The sequence below is a fragment of the Morone saxatilis genome, unplaced genomic scaffold (assembly GCF_004916995.1).
Source record: "Morone saxatilis isolate NCDOM2014 unplaced genomic scaffold, NCSU_SB_2.0 Contig1, whole genome shotgun sequence".
Lineage (NCBI taxonomy): Eukaryota > Metazoa > Chordata > Actinopteri > Moronidae > Morone > Morone saxatilis.
The window spans coordinates 12,938,179-12,951,048 of NW_023339651.1; the positions used below are offsets into that span (position 1 = coordinate 12,938,179).

General features: G+C 39.8%; 1 protein-coding gene across 2 annotated transcripts in view; it reads left to right on the top strand.

Moving 5' to 3' along the window:
• rhbdl1 (rhomboid, veinlet-like 1 (Drosophila)) overlaps positions 1-12,870 on the top strand; it is a 47,538-nt gene that overhangs the window by 20,752 nt on the left and 13,916 nt on the right. For both annotated transcript variants that reach the window (XM_035664399.1, XM_035664391.1), the window contains 3 exons: positions 3,550-3,774; positions 4,679-4,827; positions 4,975-5,087. In XM_035664399.1, coding sequence (XP_035520292.1) covers positions 3,550-3,774; positions 4,679-4,827; positions 4,975-5,087 — 487 coding nt within the window. The remainder of the gene's footprint in view (positions 1-3,549; positions 3,775-4,678; positions 4,828-4,974; positions 5,088-12,870) is intronic.

A 12,870-nucleotide genomic window follows, 5' to 3' on the forward strand; every position in this document is an offset into this window, starting at 1 on the left:
GCCCCCCCACCCCATCGCGTTATCTCAAGTTTTGGCTGCTCATGTGTGCCTTATTGTCTCGTTCACCGTCTCTCTCCTGTCGTCACTTCAAAAGGCTGCTAATGCTCACTTTAGAGGCGGCAGCCCTGCATGTCAGAGGAGGCGAAGCGGAGTGACAGCTATGCTCAGCCGTGTCTCCTGGGAACACATTCTCACAGAGAGGCAGTATGAATGGGAGAGGATACAGTGTAAGGTGGAGAGGTGGCAGGTGCTGTCACCGAGCCAAACACTGAAAATAAACTCAGACACAGAGACTAGTTAGAGAAAAAAGCCAACAAAGGAGGAAAAAACAATTATATTTACATCCCTTGTCCTCTCTATTCCACCTCTATTCTTCATATGAACACACTTCCTCTTTTTCATTGTGATTTCACTAACATGAATATTTAGAATGAGAAAAGAGATGTCTTACCTTCAGTGTTTATCGGTGGCCTCCAGAACCTGTGAATCGAGCGCACCCAGGCAGGCATCTCATCTTCCCTTCTTAATTTCCCCCTCTCTGCCTTCTAATGTCCCTCTTCTCCTCTTCTTCTGCTTTCACTCCCTGCCTCAAGTATAGCATAATTGCATTTTCCAGGCCTGATTTCCATACTAAATACACATCCCTCCATCTGCGGGCGAGCCAGCAGCCCAGCTCGACATCGTTCTGGTTATCACTGTGCAACAGGCCCTTACACCCTCACTGTACAACCACCAGTGTCATAATTACCCACAGTTAGGGAAGTTACCACGTCCTGCTCTGCTAACTTCCAAAAGGGATTAACATAGTTGGTTTTTTTATATTTCTTGAAATTGAAAAAAAGGCAGCTGCTGCATTTGTGGAGCAATCTGTTCATTACTTCTTCATTATTTGCTCATTTATTTACAGTCTTTGTCCTCCAGTATATTTAGCTCATTAGCTTTTACAGCTGTTGACCCACAATTTCTTTCACTATGCCCCCTGCTGTGTCTACATATAATGAGTGTACAAACAGCAGAATCTGGCTAATGAAATACAAATGGTGTACTTTAATGGTGGGTTGTACTTCCTACAGGCCCCCTTTTGAGGTTTTGGTACACTTCATATGAAGCTTTCATATTGTCATAGGTTATAATTGTGAGAGACCTATACATAAGGTCTGTTGTTGGAGATTAATACTGTTAACAGTAGCAGCTGCTGCCCACATGCCCTCTCTTCCTTCACTGCTTTTCTTGGAAACTAATTTTCATAAGTTGTCACATCACATCATAACACTTGATTTAGAGATAATTGCTAAGTCAGCCACTTGTCCTCAAAGGAGCTGTATTGTTTTACCTACACTGGAGAATTCAGGCATCTGGCATTGCCACTGAGTATCAGCCATTAAGTAAATCCTTACCTGTGAAGCATGCAAACGTGTTCTCTGTAAGGAAATGCAGATATTGACTCTAAAGGATCCCTGCTGTGCGTAGCTGGTCAGACAGTATTTTCAGTGGTAACTCTGGCGGAAAAGAACTCTCTGTTATCCTGACAGTTCTCTGCCTTGGCTGTCAAAATAGTGGCATTAGGATAGTTTTCATCCTAAGCCTCTATTAAAGAACTTATCAAGAGTTGGCCTGCAGGCTGCTGCAGAGCTCCTGCTCACTAAGCAAACCTGGAGCCTGTGATAACATGAATACGCACACATACATACACACGCACTGTCCCTCTTTCCATGTAATAGTTCTTCTTAACAAAGATTTGTTTTTCAAGGGCAAAATCACTTCAACAGCCCATTTATTATTATGTCTGTGCCGCAATCAACCCTGCCCAAAGCCACGCTTACATTCTGTCTAAATCACAAACCCACTAATACATTATTTAAGTTTCTTGTCAGCCATGAATATTCAGCTGCAATTCTGTCAGCTCTCTTGTGGGATAAAAGTAATCACCAGTTATTTATACATGTAATTTGGCTTTAATATTATTGAAAATGTATTTCTAATGCCAGTTGAATAAAAACATGCATTGCAGATTTATTAAGTGCTGTGTTTACCTCCTAATTTCGACATTAGTTAGAGTAAAATCTGCCATATAGACAGTATTGTTACTAATCATCTGCATAATGCTTTCGGTACTGGCATCTAACTTTTATCTCACACAGATGGGACTGAAAAGACTGTTAGTGTGTTTGACAAAAGAAGATTTGAACCGTTTTAAGATGCTGATTAATCATTTTCTATAAGGAACTGCTCTCTTTTAGCTTCATTTTCTTTCATTTCTGAATAAGTGATTTCATTAGTCACCACATACTAAAAATGCAAACAACGGATACTTGAAATCAAATAATGGCTACTTGAAACCTTAAAATCTGACATGAAAAAAAATACAAATACAAATACATACAATAAAGTACCCACTGAATGCAGCAATGTGCAAAACATTGTTTATTGAAGCCTCCGAAGAACAGAAAAAGTCCTGAAAAAAAGCTGTCACCACCCAGACTAGTTAATGATAAAAGTAAAACTTTTAAAACGTCATGCTATCCCTTGTAAAATCAGCACTTCCCACCTAGGATAAAAAGAAAAGAAAAAATCGTCCTTTACTGATGTGTGATGAATTTAATTGCAAAAATGAAAAATTCAACAACAGGAGATGATGAGATCTGCTCATCCTGGTAAGGTGTCCTCTAGCTGCTAACAGTAACACTCATAAAACTACTCCAGACAAGTTTATTTCAAAAAAGACATTAAGTCATCGAGAAGCAAAAAACAAAAACAGCAAATTAATGCAAAGCTGTCTTCTGATTTCTTAGGGTCACAATAAATTAGTTTCTCATCTTTTCTTAAAGCAGTAGTTTGGCATTGTGGGAAATACAGTCATTTGCTGAACATTGATACCACTCTCATATCTGTCCAGTAGATATAAGGCTACATTTAGCCTTATATTAGCATAAATACTGTAAACAGCTAGCCTGGCTTTGTCCAACGTTAACAAAATCTACCTATCCGCACAACTAAAGTTCACTAATTAACACTGTTCTGTCTTGTTTGTGTAATCTGTACAAAAACTCAGCATAAAAGCATAAAATGTCATGTTGTGGTTTTATGGGGGATTATGTGCCAATTATGAGACTATTTCTTGGCCAGGAGAAGTTACTGCCTGGAACTGCCATGGTAAACAAGATATAAAGTGTTAGTTAATGAGCTTTAGAGTTGCTGGTAGGCAGATTTATTAGCTTTGGATAGAGTCAGGTTAGCTGCTTCCCCCCTGTTTCCAGTCTTTATGCTAAGCTAAGCTAATAGGCTGCGGCGGATGGTAGCTTCATATTTAATGGACACGACAGTGTTTTCTATCTTCTTATCTAACTCTCAACAAGAGTAAAAATGTAAAGTGTACAAGTGTTCTGCCTAAAATGTCAAACTATTCCTTTGAATAAGTGAAAATGTATCAGTCTAATTTTTAAAATGATGCTCCTTGTTCTTCCACGTTTCTTTAAAATCCAAGCAATCCAAGATATTCAACTGACCTCTTGAGATTAATACATGAATGTTTTTTCACCTTTTTCTCAGATGAGCAGTAAGCGCTCCAGCAGTTTCCGACGGGCCATCGCCAATGGCCGCCGCACGCTGCAGAGGGAGATCCTGCTGGACGAGACGGGGTTGGGTCTGTACAAACGCTTTGTCCGCTATGTGGCCTACGAGATCCTGCCCTGCGAGACAGACCGGCGCTGGTACTTCCACCAGAACCGCCTGTGTCCCCCGCCTGTGTTCATCGCCATCGTCACTATCGTACAGGTGAGATTCGTCTGACTAACTGAATACAGACTATCCTACTGATTCAAATATTCCTAAAGCATGTTTGGCCTGCAATATTTTACTTGAGTATGTGCTACTAACCCACAACACTGACTTTAGAATGTTCTGTTGGCTCAGTCATTCGCTTCAAACCCACAGAAAAGCTTTTCTGCCTTTGATCACACACTTTTACTGTGAGCTTGATATGAGCTGGTAACCCATTTGGGAGTTAGGGGCTTAGTGGGTGCATTTATTGCCATTCCTCCAAGCTGAAGCCCTCAGTCAGCCTGCATGCAGGGTTTTTTTTCTTTCTGATTTTGGAACTTGGAAACCAGGTCAGTGAGCACCCTGGCCTCCACAATGGCATTAAATGACCTATTATTTTCATTTGAAAAAAAAGAAAACCACTAACACAAACGCCCTCACAGCCCACTATTGAGTGGTTGGGGATTAAGCTGCAAAAATAACCTACAGCTTCTTAACAAAACTTCAACCCATTCCCCTGAAATCATCACAATTCTGAGGAGAAAAAGCCAAGTGCTCTCATAATGCCTCCAAATGGCATTGAATGGTCTGTAATGACAATGAGGATGTGATAATAACGGTTCACATTCATTTTAATTCACAGAGACAATGAGTCATTATTCTATGAAAAGAAATTAATGGAATTGAACCAGATGTGCCGTTTTTTTCCCTGCAGGCAGTGATTGTCTCCACGAGTCTAATAAGCATCAGCTGAGGAATACAGACAGAGAAGAAAACGTCATGTGTCTTTCAGAAAGCACAATGGGTTTTGTTTTTGTAGCGCAATTTCCACCTTTGTACCAGCAGTCTGCAGAGACAGCGTGTAATGGGTATGTCAGCAAGAAGTGACAGTTCGGTGTCATTTCTGTGTCTGTTACAGATTATCGTGTTCATGTGCTATGGCATCATGCTAAACAAGTGGGTACTGCAGACCTATCAGCCTGACTTCATGAAGAGCCCCCTGGTCTACCATCCCGGCCACCGCGCGCAAGTGTGGCGCTTCTTCAGCTACATGTTCATGCACGTTGGGTACGAACCTCCACTTACCATCATGTTGACTTCTGCAGGACTGGTTGAATTAAAATCTGGTTGGTTTCTGAAGATGATGCACAGTGGTTAGGAGAAACAAATATCGTGTGCTGTCATTTGATTCTTTTTTCTGTGCTCGGCCCTCAGTTTGGAGCAGCTGGGGTTCAATGCGTTACTGCAGCTGATGATTGGCGTTCCTTTGGAGATGGTCCATGGCATTTTACGAATAAGTCTGCTTTACATGGCGGGAGTGCTGGCCGGTGAGTTTCTTTCAAAATAAGCGTATTATTATGTAAAGCTGTGGTTTCTAAAGTGCCCCAAGACAGGAGATTTGTTCATTTCCATGTTTTTACTGTACATTTCTAAGGATGTTTCACAACAATAAGAAAATATTAACCACACATAAACTTTTTACATTACATTTGCAAACACGTCAAAACAGAACAAATAATAAAGCTGTAGCCAATATTGGTGATATGACAGCTCTACTTTTGAACACAACAAAAGAAATACATTTACAATTAGCATAATAATATTTTGTTTATTATTCATTTTAATGTGTATTTATGCACAGCCATGTAGCCTAAAACTGCTGACTTCTTTTATTTTGCCGTGTAACAATGAATTACTATGAAGATGAACCACTGGTGTAAACTATGCACACAGTTTAGATGAATGATCAGACAGTTTTAGATAATCTACAGTGCAGTATAGACTTTCCACTTGACATAAACAGAAATGTCTGTTTATTCTCTCTTCTGCCCTTTGTTTGTGTGTGTGTTTTTGCCAGTCTGCAGTATATCTGCACTGACCTAGTTTGGTTTTTGTTTCATCAAAAAAAAGGTTATGATTTTTGTTTTGTTGCTACCTCCATCATTTATCAAGTTTAAGGCTTTGTATTGCATTAAATATTTCCTGTATAAAAGCATCAAATGCATCTTCAGTAAGACTGACTTAGTTAGCATCGTGTCCTCCAGCTGACATCCATGAGTGGCCTGTTTGATGGTTTTGATATATCCGGCCCGGCTGGTGGCCCGGACCTTTGAAAAAATCACCAAACCCAATGTAGTGGACTGACTCACGGTGCCCAGAGGTTGGGCTGCAGTGCTCAAGTCTTTGTTGACAAGAAACCTCATTAGCTTTCATCCTCTTCCAAGTCAGTTTGGAGATTGGAAATTCTAAATCCACACTGATTGCTGGATGCGGTTCCTCACTGCAGCTTTTTTTGCTATTAATGCGTATTTTCAGAAGTCATATCAACGCTGCTGCATAAACCTCTTTTTCCCTTTCATCTTCCCTGGGAACAATTTCGGTCTTGGATCTCGTAAATCTCCTGCTAACCATTATTTGATTACTGTCGAGAGCAATAGCCTAATTTGTATTGAGTTATATTCATTCATTTTCAGTAACTTGATTTTTATGTCTTCTTCTCTACACTAAAAACCTGAATTCTTTATTTTTCTTTTCATGTCCTCTCTCTGCCTGTACAGTAATAAAATGGAGTTAAAGCTGCTCAAAACTCCTCGTTCTCTGTAAAAAAAAAAAAATCAGGCCTTCACTCCCCTATACACACACACACTCTTAACACTCATGAATTATTGTAGCTTTGATTTATTTTAGCAATGATGACAGAGAGAGAGAGAGCAGGCAAGCGAGCATGGGATTTAGCGGAGTAAAAGTGGGGGAGTAATGCAGGGTTTCTCTATGGGGAATTAGACTAAGTGCAGTTTGAGATGCTGCTGGGAGATTTAAGCTGCAGCTGAATCAGAAAGGGAGAGAAAGCAGCAAGGAGATGGTGATATTTGTACCCCCAGAGCCCGGAGTCGACTCGCATTCATTAGAATTTCTATGCTTGAGTTAGATCGCGTGATCAAAAATTAAATTTGTGTAGTCCAAGTTGAAGCTGTGTATAACTGTCTGGAATCAAATTGGTGTTGTTACTCTTTTTTTACACCTGTTCGTGTGGTGCCTAACAACGCCCCTTAGCTGTTCTGAAATCACTGCAAACCACAGCCTCCTATTAGGGCTTAATGCTGGTCCTCAATTATGATTAACTGAACTGTGTTAGAAACCGTTGTAAAATCCTCTATAAACACACACCTGTGACCACATTACATCAGTATTAGTGCGCCAAACTGTTTCAAAATGTCAGAATTGTTGGGAAGAGAAGATGCTGGAGTAATATTCTTTGCTCCTGGCACTGAGCAATTAAAACACCTGTCCAGAGTCAAACACCCCTGTACCAGCAAAGAGGAGAGCTAATATAATTGATTACTACTTACACAATTAATGGCGGTGTCCAGTTGAATGGTAATAATCCCCCCAATCTTTAAGCATGCTTTCCACTGCATCTGTGTGTTGCTTGGCAACCATTCTGCTAAATGTTGCAGAGGAACTACATTGCCTGGCTGAAGAATGATTATTTGTTATCAATAAATTGTTTTTGCTGCTGTGTGTTTATTTTATGAAACGGGTATTGACGGATATATGTAGTAACTATTTTTTAACGTTTTAGTACTCTTTTATAACTCTATTCCGCCTTGTGCAGAACAACCCTCCTTAACAGTTCTATAATCACTGTAGGCCACGGCCTTGAGCTTCTTGCTTTATTTTACTACATTGAACTTAGCACAATACAACTGTATAAACTAAATCATCCTCTTGAGTCCTTGAGTTTTGGTTTCAGTTTCACAAATGATGAGAAAGAGCTGAGCTGTCTCATGGTCACAAGATGATGAATAGCTTTTAGCAGCACAATCATTTCACCATCTGATTCTTGTTGATGGTGTTGAAATTGGAGTCGTGCTGGCACAAATGTTGGGAAAGAAGTCCATTAGAAAGCAAGATGGGACGTGCACTTGAACTTTGTGAGTGTAATTTGTGTGTGTTTTGGTGGAGACGTGGGGGTTAATGACACCTCCAGGTTTAATGACAAGAGGCAAGTTGGCTCAGTCGGGAGTAGAGAGGCGTCACCGCCACTTCCAGGTGAGAGGTCAGGTGGGCACAGCAGGAACTTTTCAAAAGACTCTCAGACTCTGTCAGCTGGTGTAGTGAGGCACACTGCTGGTGATTGAGATAGTTCTTCATTTTTCATTTTATGTAAGCAAACATAATTTACCTATATAGCAAATTCGTCATCCTATGGTGCATTTCTGAGCTATAGGACTTGATTTACGACACCACTGACCACTATTAGTCTTATTACTGAACCCTTTCGAGGGTGTATGAATTACATAAATGAATTAAAAGTGCAACCACCATGAGGTTAACATTTGTGATTTTGAGTGAAATGTCTCCACAACTATTTAATGCCATGCAATTTAGTAGCAATAACGTGTGTAGTGATAGTTAGCAAATGTTGACATGATAACAGGCTAAACTAAGATGCTGAACATTATAAACATCAAACCTGCTAAATATCAGCATGTTAGTATGCAGACAGATAGGTAGATTAATAATATAATATAGGATCCATTTATTTGTTCATGTACCTCCTTCTAGCTATCAGTTATTCCTGTCACTGATCTACTTTGTGTGTGTGCATGCAGACTTTTGTTCTATATACTATTCACTGGCTCACATTTTGCATTTTGCCAGTTTTCCCTCAGTCTTTGTAAACTTACAATTGCTTGTGGATGTTAGAAATTGCCCGGCACTTTAGATTACTCAGTTTTGATATTTTTTTCCTCCTTCCCCATTTTGTTGCCCATGGCTGTCTCATGTTTATATTCATGCAGTCTTATTCTAGCTCATGAGTTCAATCATGTCGGCTGTTGCTATCAGCTTCTGCACGCACGTTGCTTGTTATTTTTGTGCTGCAGCAGAGCTTTCAGGTATATAGCTGCACTCAGTGTGTGCGTTTTATGGAGCCACACGCTGCAGGTATTGTGCCTTTATGTGTGTGCCTTAACACTCTTTAAAAGCCAAAAGAAATGTTTTTTTTCTTTTTGAAGATTGCCTCAAATACTTTAAAAGTATGAAACTGTTCTTACTAATATACATATCTCTCGCGCATGATCACACATCTCTGCAGTCATTATCTTGAATCAATAAATTAGTTCTGCCTAGTACATGGTTTTAATCTGGGTAGGTCAGATGGTGATATAAACGCATCTTTAAACCTTGGATATGGCCTGTTTTCTACCCTAATGCACTGTCCCTGTACTGTGGTGCACTCTTCTGAAAATAAAGTATGACATTGGACATGTTGTCCTTGGATGTGTGCTGACAAAAGAAACAATTCTGTAATTATTTTCCGACAGTGCTGTTCAGGCCCTGGTCCTTGCTCACTTTGCATCCACTCAGTAATCCTTCATTGCTCTGAAGAGCTTCACTTCAATTTCATGTTCCCAGATATGAACAGTCAGAATTTCAGATTCTGCTGATGAGATGAATGTAAAATGTTGAGTCATCTTCAACATTTCAGCCCAGCTCCACATTAAAGAAGAGAATCAGGGATTCTTTTCTATTTTTTTTCTCCATCCACTGTCTCTTTTGGCTTCTTTCTCTTCTGGGTCTCCTTCCCTCAGACCAACAAGTCCTTCAGCTTTTTCATGTGCTTCATGACAGCAACAGGTGCCACAACAACATGTTTTTCCTCATAGCACTCTGTGAGCCTTGGGGTGTCTGACACCTTTTATTTGAGACAATCCAATCCTTCCAGCAGCCTCTCATAACTGCAAGCTTGAGTCTGCTGTCTCACCGTGTCTCGCTCAACACAGATATCACTGTGTTGATGAGGTTTTAGTGTTGACATACTTTTTTTTTTCCTGCTGTTAGCTGCCTGTCCAAGTCGATTCTGCAATCTTCACTGTGCCAAAACAAAGACTTGGGGTTAAAAAAGAGCATGCAAGCCGAAGAGAAACCTGGTTGTTGCATGTCATCCAACAGCTCTCTTTTCTGTTTGCTGTTGCAGAAAGATATATTTTTTAAGACTGGATTTGTTTTGGTTTGTTTATTTATTCCCGTCCTATTATAATAAAGACAGATACATACTCATGGAATATTCACTGAGCCGAATAATACCACAAATCATAGCATTTAATTTGCAATGTTTGTTCCCAGATGGGCTTTTAGAAAAACAAATACATGGATAGTGCAATAAAAAAATACAATAAAAAAGCAATAAAATACATATGCAAATATACCAAACAGACAACGAGTAGAAGAGAAGAATGATAATAAAAGTGCCATAAAAGAATACAAATTATGAAGGAAAGACCCCTCTATTTCACCCCTGGCTACATGCCTGATTATTCTTTAGAAATTGTTTTTACTTAGAAGTACATTTACTTTGCTTAAAGGTCCAGTGTGTAGCCTTTAGGAGGATCTATTGTCAGAAATTTAATATAAATATTTATAGGTGTGTATAAATGAGAATCCTTGCACTTTTGTTTTGTTTGGCTACCTTAGAATGAGCCGTTTGAACGGGTTGTCTTCCACCATGTTGAAGAGTGAGGTAAGGGCATTGCAATCAGCAATTACACTTAATTAGATTAATTAATGAAACTTAATTTTACATACAAAACTCATGAGCAGATTCAGTATATAAAATACGATGCATTATTATAGATTAAACAATCCAACAGTAGAAGAAGTAATTAAAATTGACCTTGACCAACTACAACATTACATATCAATGCATCAGTAGTAATGACTGAATAATAAAATAATAAAACACTGTAACTAATTATTATTATCATTGTCACCCTGGTGGCTCACATGCTGGAGTCTTTGCTGTAGTGGCGCCATGCATTCAGCCCAGCCTGTTGCCCTTTGCTGCATGTCACCTCTCTCTACCCCCTTTCTGTCCATCTTTAGCTGTCCTATCAAATAAAGCCTCAAAAAAATTCAGTTAATTAATTTTGTATCTATTATTGTCTATTAAATGTCCAAAAATAGTGAAAAAATACCCTTTTGCTCAACCAAAAGTTCAAAACCCAAAGATCTTCAGTTTACTGTGAGATTATGGTAAAGACAAGCAGCAGATCTTTTTATTTTGGCAATTTTTTAAATATTTTTTCTACCAATGCCCCTGGATAAACAAAGGTTTAAAAAAATCCTAAATATGCACCTGAGTTATTGAACCGCGACCCTGAGAGGTTTTACTGTGTCACAGACGAGAACCTGTGGATTGGCTCGCCGAACTATAGCAGGAATATGGAGGAAGATGTTCTCCTCCTTGTGTCTAGGAGCCTGCTAACAGAGTGTAATGTTTACTGAAATAAACTGGCCAGTGTAAGTACTGTGCTCACACTGCTTATTGGTGTCCTCAGTCAATAGGAGGAAGAGACATGTGGCCTGATGTCATTTGTGGCCTATTGGGAAATTGTAATGGAAATGTGATAAATGACTGCATGTCAGTATAACCTCATAGTTGCCAGCTAGTTGATGTTGTCATTACTTAAAAGCGCCATGCCAAGTTATATGTAATGCTTAATCCTTCAGCAGTTGATTAATGTTGTTCTGATATGAGGCAGGACGTGCCGGTGGCGGTGGCAGATTTCTGCTGCAGCCTTGAGACTCGCTCCATTGTCGGTCCTAATTTAGCCTAATGATTGTTTCTGTATTCTCTCACGCTAATAAAAGCCTGTTCAGTCTCTAAATGACTGGAAGTCTTCAGGCTTATTTTTGCCCGTGTTACCATTTACACACTCCTGTTATATAAAAGTGCACTGCACATATTTAGGCCGAGTAAATATGATTATATCTGCTGCCAGTGAATAGAGGGCCTTGGTGCGTGGCCAAGAGTGACTTTGTCCATCATCCATTTTGCTGATGTTTGATGTTTGGTCCAGGCACACAAGCTGCAAGTTATTCTATTTCATGGAAACCCCAAAAGCCTAGAAGTGCAGCTACAAGATTGAATCCACAAGATTAAAGTCAATAAATTCAATTGCGTAATTTAATAAAATAAAAACAGAGCTTTACTGCTTTGATAATCTGTTCATTCTGTGTTCTGTTTTAAAGAAACATGATAATATAGGAATTTGTTCAAATTCATAAAGCTCCATAAAGCCTAAAAGCTCGTAAGTGGACACTGCATTAAGGTGTTTTGTTAAATAACATTATGAGTGTTTCCTGATACTTACATATATATATACCTGTTACATTGTAGCCCAACAGCATTTTATGGAGCTCAAATACAGCAAAAACACTTGTATTTAAAAAGTTTGACTTTGATTTTTTTGGGTAAAATGGGAGTTTTTCTTGGAGCAAAGTTGAGTCAGATAAACTGACGCTTCACACTGCATCGGCAACCAAACTGAGTTAATGAGGGAGAGAAGGAGATAAAAAACAAGAGAGGGCAGAACAGGAGAGAGGAAGCATCAGAGAACAGAGGGCTGGATAAATAACTCTCAATGCTAGAGGGGTGTGACTTGGCTCTGACTCACTTCAAGTACTGGTGTAGAGATATTTAACAACGCGCTGATTTGATTGGCTTGAGGTGAATCCGGAAAGGTTTTGTGGGGAGCAGAAGGTTGTTTTAGGACTGTGAGAGCTCTGGAGTTGTCTTTGTGCTGCCATTGCCAGCTGAATACCAATTATTTCTTGCTTGTTTTTACTTTGAAGGCCTGTTGGTGGAGTGTGTTGCTGCAAACATGCAACATTGTCCACATACAAGGTCACATTTCTGTCTTTTTAGCCAACTTTAGCTGCTGACTGCTCTATGTGCACAAACCCTGGTGTTGCATCTGGCGCTGAAGAGCCTGGTCCTGTGTTTTCCGATGTGCTCCCCTCGTGCTGAACCGAATTGAAGAGGCAGGGTGACCTTGGTGTGTTGCAGAGGCTGCCAGCATGATTATGGTAATTCCCAACCCCCCCTATCCCACCCCACAGTCAACTCTTCCTAGGTGACACCAAGCTCACTTCCTCTACAACCACCCCCTGCAGCCTCGCTGATAACAACACCGAGGATGATGAATATTTCTACTGTAATGCAGCCTAATTGAAGGTAGCCCATTTGTGTGGAGCGAGCCCACTGTGTTTATGGGTGTCCATTTGCATTTACTGTGTGAAACCAATCCAGGACAGCAATATTTG